Source organism: Tursiops truncatus, chromosome 8, assembly GCF_011762595.2.
Source record: "Tursiops truncatus isolate mTurTru1 chromosome 8, mTurTru1.mat.Y, whole genome shotgun sequence".
Classification (NCBI taxonomy): domain Eukaryota; kingdom Metazoa; phylum Chordata; class Mammalia; order Artiodactyla; family Delphinidae; genus Tursiops; species Tursiops truncatus.
The window spans coordinates 18,659,203-18,668,604 of NC_047041.1; the positions used below are offsets into that span (position 1 = coordinate 18,659,203).

The window sequence follows — 9,402 nt, forward strand, 5'->3', positions numbered from 1 at the left end:
TAGGGCAACCTTATGATGTTATCTAACAAGCAGTTGTTTTCAAATAGGCAGAATCAGATATTCAGTTCATGCTTGTCTCTCCTCTTCCACCCTGGTTTTGCATTGTGTAATTGAACAACTTTTAGAATTCTTTATTCTCTTTTCTTATTATAGGGACAGAGTGTTTTTTGGCCCAAATGCGGGCACAGAAAGGAGAACTTCTGGAAAGATTATCAAGTGCTAGAAACTTTTCAAACATGGACGATGAGGACAATTACTCTGCAGCAAGTAAAGCAGTCCGACAGGTGGGGGCTGTTGTTCCCTCTGGAATTTGTACTCTTCCTTTAGATGCTCCCCCACCTTGTTTTTTAAGGAGCAAAGAATATGTAACAGGTAGCTCAGTTCATTCCCCAGAACTCCCATTGGAAAATGTGGCTACCTTTTACAGTCTTGTATACGATCTTTCCCTTCCCCTACCCCACCAAGTCAACAGGAAGCTATCTTCCCATCAAGCCACTAGTGATGGGAATAATAAGTCTGTCATAGCAAGTATTTAACCCATGAACTTAGGTTTGGGAAATTTGAAATACTAGCTTTCATCTCAGAAAAATGCCTCTCTCTCCTAAGTGACTTATCTTTTTACTAGTTTTCCCATCCTCAGAATAAGTCAGTTTTTCATCTAGCAGAGATATCACTGGGGTGAAATATTCAAGAAGCACATGTTCTTGATTACTTTACCTCACCGTCATATAACACTTCTTCTCACACACACACACACACACACACACACACACACACACACAATAAATGTAAATCTAGAAAAATGTGAGTTGTAACAATCTCTCTTCCATGTAAATATCTGTATTCTTCTGACAGGTACTGCACCAACTAAAGAGACTTGGAATTGTGTGGCAGGATGTCCTGCCAGTGAACATATATTGCAAGGCTATGGGGACTTTACTCAGTACAACAATTTCTGAGATCATTGGCAGAATCACTGCCCTAGAGGTAAGGGCCATTAGATGCCTCACCAGACTTGAGATGCAGTTCTTGTTCCAGATTGTCACTTTCCTAAGGAAGTGATGTTGAAGTCTCATCTTTAGTCAACACAGATGGTAGAAGAAATTGTTCATGTGTCATGTCTAACTCATTATACTGTTATTTTTTTCACTTTTGTCTTAATTCTGTTTTGCTGGAGACTTGCTAATCTCTATCTTTCATACCTGTATAAGAAAGCAGGGTTATGCTGCTTCTCCATCTAGCATCTGTGTAAATTATGAATGAGGAAGTTGGAAATGGGGCAGTGCTCCCAAAATGTAAAGTGTGAAGTCATATATACTTAACATGTACGTGAACTAAATAATTTAGTAAAGTGAAATGCAGCCTTGTGCAGGTACCACTTTACCAACACACATGTGTGATCCTACAGGAAAGTTGCCTGGACTCTGCCAGCTGATACCTCTAAAGTATAGATAGGCTAAACCCTTGTGATAACACTCCCTGCTTTGCAGCAAACTGCACCACATTCTATTGGAGAAATGGATTTTTTCATGCAGGCAAACTAAATTACCGACAATCTGTTGAAACATATTTTGTGTCATTCTAGCTTTAGGAGTATTGTCAGAACTGATGAAATCTAGTGTCTAGTAAGGTGTGCTAAATTGGTTGGAAAACATCTTGCTGTGGCTGACCCCCTGAATAGTATACACCAAAGGTCTGCTTTTTACTTACTGCTAAGCTGGCCCAATTCTGTTCTGTTGTGTTCCCTTTGTGCAAAATCAGGACATCTCTACTGAAGATGGTGATAGATTGTATTCCTTATGCAAAACAGTGATGGATGAAGGACCTCAAGTATTTGCACCTCTGTCTGAAGAAAACAAGAACAAGAAGTATCAAGAAGAGGTTCCGGTCTACGTGCCAAAATGGATGCCATTCAAAGAATTGATGATAATGTTACAAGCCAGCCTGCAAGAAATTGGGGATCGGTGGGTATAGGATTTATATATCTCTTCACAGCTATAAAAGAGTATTAGTGCCATTGAGAGCAGTGCTTCTCTCTGTTTCTTAATATTACTCAGGAAAGTTTCATATTGAGTAGCAGTAGGTGGGGCCTTTGCATGGTCTATCATAGTGTGGATCTCATGACCATTTTCTCATATTTGATAGCGTAAAGACTTCTTGTTTCTATTATTTTGGTCTTGAGCATGTTGTTTTGTCATGCTGTACGTGTGATCTTGTACTTCTTGCACTTACAAGGAGTACAACCATCTGACACCTGGATGGAAATTCTTGCCCATTTTAATCAACAGTGGATGCATTTTAAGATTGGCTTTGATATGTTAACAGAGAAGTGACTTTTATCTGTAAGAATATTCAGCATCAAACCATTGTTTGATTGACCAGCAGTTTTTCTACAGGGAGTAAAGTAGTTTTAGAGATTCAGCACCACACACGTAGAAAGGATTCATATTTTCTTAAATATAGTAGATGATGTTTTCTCTCAATACCATCAGTTAATGTTGCTGTGCTCTGTAATTGTATGCTATGTCGTATCATACTGAGTGTGTGAAGGTCATTAATACTATGCAAAAACTGGATAGATGTGGGCTAGTTATACATCCTTGGACGCTTTTATTATTGTCTTGGTATATTTTTAACAAGCATGCATACCTTGTATAGGGAACTCACTGAGTAGGCATTAAGGTCCATATCCATTCTTATAGCTACTTGTCTATCTACTTTGGCTTGGTTTATTATAGATGCCCAATTACATTAGACTAGTTGTCCTAGATGTGTCTGAGTTGTTCCCAGCAAATACTATCCATTCTAAAACAAGGTAAATGAGATTTTTTTGCTTGAAAAAAAAAATCACATCAAAATACCTCTAACTACATTTAGTATAAAATTTGATTTATTCATTTGTTATTTACAAGTCCTTAGTGAGTTATGTCTTCAGGTAAGACTCCAGAGGGCAGCAGATAAGAATTTTTCTTTCGGCTGTTAAAGGGCCTTCTTGCAACCCAAGAATGATCGTTAATTCTTCGTTATGAGAAAAATTACAATACTGATATGTCTCAGCTTCTTTTCTTCTGCCTAGGAAGATTTTTTTTCGTCCTAGAGATTTCAGTAAATATAAGGATAATAACTAATTGAGAAAATTTTTTTACCAAGGAAACTATCTCCAGTTGTGTAGTTTAAACATTTAAAAATTATAAAATATACATGTGAAAGAGCACAGTATATATAACATATATTCACAGTTTAAAGAAAGAGTGAAATAAATGTTCATGTACCTATTGCTCAGCTTAAAAATATTACCACTACCTTTGAAGACCCTTATGTACCCTTTTCCAAATCGTCCTTGCCAGAGGGGTAACCACTATCTTGAATTTTGTGTTATTTATCTCCTTGCTTTTCTTTATAGTTTTACCACATTTGCACATATCCCTAAATGGAGTCTTCTATAACTTGCTTCTTTTGTTCAGAAAATTCTTTCGTGAAGGTATCTGTAGCTGCAGTTCATTTTCACTGCTGTATCATATTCCATTATATAAATATTTCATAGTTTTTTAAAAAACTGAGTTATAATTAACATACAATATTATATTAGTTTCAGGTGTACAACATAGTGATTTGATATTTTTATACATTATGAAAAGATCACAGCAGTAAGATCAGTTACCATCCATCACCAAACTTGTTACAATATTATTGACTATATTCCTCATGTGTATGTTACATCCCTGCCTGTGACTTATTTATTTTATAGATGCACATTTCATGGTTTATCCTGTTGCTTCACATTTTCACCAGTATTTGGTATTATCAGACTTTAAAATTTTTGCTAGTCTAGTTGCTATGAAATGGTAGCTCGTTGTCATTTTAATTTGTATTTCCCTAAATTCTAATGACATTGAGCATCTTTTTAGTGATCATTTTTCTTCTATTGTAAAATGCCTGTTTACATTTTTTTTATATTGGGACTCTGTGTGTTTTTCTTTTTGAAGTATAGTTGATGCACAATATTATTAAGTTACAGGTATACAATATAGTGATTCACAATTTTTCAAGGTTATACTCTCTTTATAGTTGTTATTGGCTATATTTCCTGTTGTACAATATAGCCTTGAGGCTTATTTTATACATAATAGTTTGTACCTCTTAGTCCCCTACCTCTAAATTCCCCCTCCCCGCTTCCGTCTCCCCACTGGTAACCACTGGTTTGTTCTCTGTAGCTCTGAGCTATTCATATTTTTTACCCTTTATTCTACGGGGTTGTTTGTGATTTCATATGTATTTTTTGTACTTATCCTTTGTCAGTTAAAATGGGTTGCCTGTGGTTCACTTTTTAAAGTAGTTACAGATCCCATTACTCTGTATAACCATGTGAGGATGTGGTCATAATTGTCAAGTTCAAACGGGCTTAGTGAGTATAGAATGAGGGAGAACAGTTTTATCTTCCTAACTTGGTCTCTTTGTCTGTCTATGCTGTTACCAAAATGCAGCCAAGAAGTAGAAGATGTCAAAGATACTGACTGGTAGATTCGTAAAGAAGGGGAAGAATGCCAGAATTTGTTTTATTTCCATTTTAAACAAATACACTCTTGGGATCAAATACGCAATTTAAAAATCTGGCTTATACTTAATAGGAAATAGAAATTGTGTTTTTCATTTTGCAGGTGGGCAGATGGAAAAGGGCCCTTGGCAGCTGCGTTCTCTTCCAGTGAAGTAAAAGCTTTAATTCGTGCCTTGTTCCAGAACACAGAAAGAAGAGCAGCTGCCCTTGCCAAGATTAAATAGCTCCATCTTCCTGAGAAAGCCATTTCTTGAGCAGGTGGATTCCTTTCTTGGCGTAATTAGTCTTTAAAGACTTCTTGGAATCACCCGTTGGTTTTGGTGAACTGATATATCATGGAAGTTTGATTTCACCTAAGAACGCCTTACCTCCTGGCCTGTATGAGGCTTTGTTGAAGAACTGGTTGTTAGGATCAGATGTCAAATGAAGCACCTCAATTTGTTGACTTTTTAGCCACCCTCCCTTAATAAGAAACTGTAGGGTGACATTGTTTCATGTTGCTTCCAGGGCCCTCTGGGAACTGTGTCCATTGAAAATATAAGCCCTGGCCTTGGATCAAGGAATCCAGGTCATTCCAAGAGTCAGGATAAAGAATTTGTGAGAGATGGGAGATATATTTTGGAGGGCAAGGGAACCATAAATTGGTCTTGCAGGAATTAAGAAGACTTCCTTCAATATTTCTTTCCAATAAATAATGCTTTTCAGAGTTAAGGGTGAGTGTCTTTAATAACATGGGAACTTCGACAAAAGAGACCATCAAGTTTTCCTATCTTTCATGCCATTCTTTTTATCAACATTTATGATCCTCACAGAGGACTCAATGACTTACCGTCTTTCTTCATGACACTATCTGATAATTTAACATTTCTTTCAGTATAAAGTTTTGGCACTTTTTGCTATTTCTACTAAATTATATATTTTTTCTGGCTGAGCCACGTGGCTTGCAGGATCTTAGTTCTCCTACCAGGGATTGAACCCGGGCCCTCAGCAGTGAAAGCAAGGAGTCCTAACCACTGGACTGCCAGGGAATTCCCGGACTAAATTCTATTTTATTGGTTGGATTTTTTTTTTTTGTCTTCTCAAATTCCACTGTTTCTGTACCTTATCAAATGGCAAAGCTTTAAAATTTCAGTGTTCCTTTGGTATGTATGTGCCATGAGATGCTAACTGTGGGTTTGGTAGCCTAATCTTTTATTTGGTGGATGTGGGTAATCCTTCAGCTCAACTTTCTGTGTTTTTAACTCTTTGCAGCCATTGGAGGTTTATATTCTATTAAAATTATTCTCAGTAGGACTCTGGATTGTCTCTCTTCACCCTGAAATGTGGAATTCCGCTTGTGAAAAGAGGTAAAGAGTGCGATCGATCTTTGTGTGCCTTGGAGGAGATGCTGTCTGGAGGATGTTTTCAGTACAGTGGGCCTGCTTCCTTAGGCGTCAACCCCTGATCCCTGGCACACATTCTGCCTTCACCTTCTTGTTCTTAGTTTGAGCTCAGCCCCTACATTCTGGTTGCTTAGTTTTTCTTTTACCAATTTAGGGGTCATAGAAGAAAGAATTAGAAAGAAGATTGGTTTCTTTTTATAAGAGAACTCAGCTGTGGTTAGTGACAACCTATCTGTCTATACTCAGCATATCCTACTATGAGAACGCACAGAAAAAAGACTTGCCTGAACCAACTTTAGTTTTTTGAGAACAAAGTAGTTGTCTTTCTTGAGAGGGGGAAGGGACTATTTGCACAGGTGAAGAAAATACCTGTTTTGGAAAATCCACACCATTTCAGCTAGCATTCTTTTTTCAGCAATTGAGGGGATGGGGAACTAAGAACAGAACTGAACTAAATGCCTTGCAGGACTGTTGCACACATAGCGTATTTCTTTTGTTCATAGAAGCTATTCCTGTTGCTTGACAGGTAGAGCAATTGGGGGGTGGGATCTCTTGTAACTGGAAAGCACACTCCTCTCTCCTTCCCTTCCTTCCCCCATTAGCACAGAAAACTGCATCATAGTTCTTCTGAGGCCCTGTAGACTCCATCCCTCGGGACTCCTTCCTCTGATGAATAGTTTGTATGTCATGGCACACAGAGTGGACAGACTCCATCCTCTTCCCTGGCCAAGGCAATTGACAGCTGGTGGTTAAGTGGATATTCGTTCTGGTTAGGGACGAGCCATCTGGCTTAGCAACATGGGAGTTGGGTCTGGCAGCTCTTACAGGGACCTTGAAGGTACCTATTCAGATAGGGAACCTGAGATGGACCGGGAGGGGAGCCTGCTTCCTCTAGAAAGAGCGTGCGGATTATGTGAGTAAGGGAAACTTACGAGGCTTGACTCATTCAGTGGATCTGTAGGCCAACGGAAAGAAACCTCTTCCCAAATTACACCCAGAACTATACAGATGACTGGGAAATGAAATTCCAGAAAGGGTCCCCAAGATATTAGTAAAAAGGAAAGTTTTTGTTAAAAAGAACCTAAATCCCTTAGGTGACTTGATAGTGGCTGCTGTTACATTGTGGATCCTGAATTGTTGGAGACCCATTCATGGTCAGTTTTGCACTGGATTTCTCTCTGAAATGGGGATCCTCCAGAGGGCATCTTTCCTCAGGCCTGGGAGCAGCACAAGGCATCTAGGCCTAGTCTGTGGAAATGGAAGCAGGGAGCCTGTCCATTTTACCCTGGGCTTACATTCTGGCCTTGATCAGCCCAGGAGGGTCATCCAGGCTCTGCATGCATCTATATTATAAACGGTGACATATCACTGAACAATCACTTGTGAATAGATCAAACAGTATTTTCTTTGATTAATAACATTGTGAAAAAGGATACGGATAATCCTCTTCCCATGCCTGCAAATACTCATGCTATCACTTAAGGCAACGACTCCCAGCCTTTTGTGGGGTTTCATTCTGTTGTTTATTTGATTTCCGAAGATTATGTCTATCTTCTGAAAGTTCTGAGAGGTACACACACATCCTCTGGGGGTGTTTTTGTTATCAGAAAACTGGCCCAAAGGAGTAGTTTGCCCAAGCTCCACAGCTAGTTTGTGCCACGGAGAAATGAAGGCATGTATAGGAGTGACTTCTTAGTGAAGGAGGTAGCTGTAAATTCAGGAAGGAATAAGGCTTTTGGAAATTGCCTCCCATATAAAAAGTCTTGGCACAAAGTAGCCTTTTTAAATTGGGTTTTGATGCCCACGTTCTTCCTAATCATGGAACTGATTTTGAACATTGGTTTTGTGATAACTTCCTCCTAAAAATAGGCATTTAGCTAAAGCCTAAAGTTTCCTGAAAGTTACAAAGCCCCAATTTTGAGAAGTTTTTCAATTATACGGTTTAGACAGAAATTCCTCTCCTTGTCATGAGGAGTTTGGTTGAGAAGTTTGTGATGTCACGTGACATAACTGGAGCTAGGCTTAGATGTCTCAAAACCATGTTATGAAATCTCTGCCTCAAGTCTGGGGAGGAGGGCAATGATTCTGAGGAGCTATGTATAAGTTCTGCACTCCTCAGCAATCGGGTGCCCCAGATTTCTTGCGTAGTGCGAGAGAGCGAGGCGGGAGTGGATGGGTCTTAGCTACTCCTGCTGTTGAAGTAGGCACTAGTACCAGGGCCGAAGACACCTTCTCCCTCCCTTGTCTCAGCTTTGTAAGTGGTTCTAAAACTTCCTACGTTTATTCTACTTACATTTACTGGGTGCCAGGCATGGTTCCAGTCACTCAACAACCCCCCCCCAAAAAAAAACCCCACAAAAATTATTTTTCTCTGGTGATTTAAATTCTGGTGCTAAAGACAGATAATAAACATGAAGTAAGTAAATTAGATAGTATGTCTGAAGATTTTAAGTGTATGGAAAAAATAAACATAGGGTGATAAATCTGAACTCCTCTGGAATTCCAGGGCTGGAGGAAAGGGGAGTGAGCTGACATTCTGAATGGGATGGTCAGAGGACACCTCCTCGAGACAGTGGGTAAGCCATGTGGATGTCTGGGTGCAGACAACTCTGAGCAGAGAGACCAGCCCTTGCAAAGCGCTAAGGTGGGAGGAGTGTGTCTGGTGAAGGAATAGCAGAGAATGAGGGAGAGAGGAGGAGGAAAGGTGGTGAGAGATATAACAGGAGAGGAGGGGGCAAGATTGTGTAGGCCATTAGAAGGATTTTGGTTTTTTTTTACTCTGAGTCAGATGGGAAACTAGTAGCTTAGAAAAAAAAAAAAAGGAAATGTATAAAAGAAGAGAAAATAGCGTGGTGAACCCCTAGGTACCCACCACCCATCTTCAGCAATTGTGGTCATACAGCCAATCTTGTTTCATCTGTGCCCCCTGGTCACCCCCACCCCATTGCTCCTGCAAACACACACTGAATTGTTGAAGCAAATGCCAGACAGCATATCATTTTAAACCCAGGGCTCATTCCTGTGAAAAGTGTGAATGTTGTTTCTTGCGAAGCTTTCTCTTTTTCCATCTCTCTTTCAGCTCCTGTCATCCCCCCTCTCCTCTGCCGGCAGGAGTTGTCCTCTAGCTGCCCGCCTCCCTCCCTTTTTCCCCAACCTCAGTTCCCCACTCAGGCTCAGCCTGTATCCACTCCACTCCCATCCCCTGAACACTGGGTATCAAATAACAAACATCTTAAATGCAGTTGACAGCTGACTCACTACCACTTCCCCTTTGCATCCTCCTTCCCTCTGCTCAGCCACTTGCTCCAGCTAACCCAATCCCATGGTTTCTGGGTGTTCATCAGTTGCCCAGGGGGCTTCCCTGGTGGCGCAGTGGTTGAGAATCTGCCTGCCAATGCAGGGGACACGGGTTCGAGCCCTGGTCTGGGGGGATCCCACATGCCGCAGAGCAACTAGGTCCGTGAG

General features: G+C 40.2%; 1 protein-coding gene across 2 annotated transcripts in view; it reads left to right on the top strand.

Annotated features, from left to right (window-relative positions):
• Positions 1-5,261, top strand: part of ZW10 (zw10 kinetochore protein) — a 32,315-nt gene extending 27,054 nt beyond the window's left edge. For both annotated transcript variants that reach the window (XM_073808193.1, XM_004319680.4), the window contains 4 exons: positions 154-284; positions 856-987; positions 1,762-1,964; positions 4,659-5,261. In XM_073808193.1, the coding sequence (XP_073664294.1) occupies positions 154-284; positions 856-987; positions 1,762-1,964; positions 4,659-4,779 (587 nt within the window). In that variant the 3' untranslated portion in view covers positions 4,780-5,261. The remainder of the gene's footprint in view (positions 1-153; positions 285-855; positions 988-1,761; positions 1,965-4,658) is intronic.
• The last annotated feature ends 4,141 nt before the right edge of the window (positions 5,262-9,402 follow it).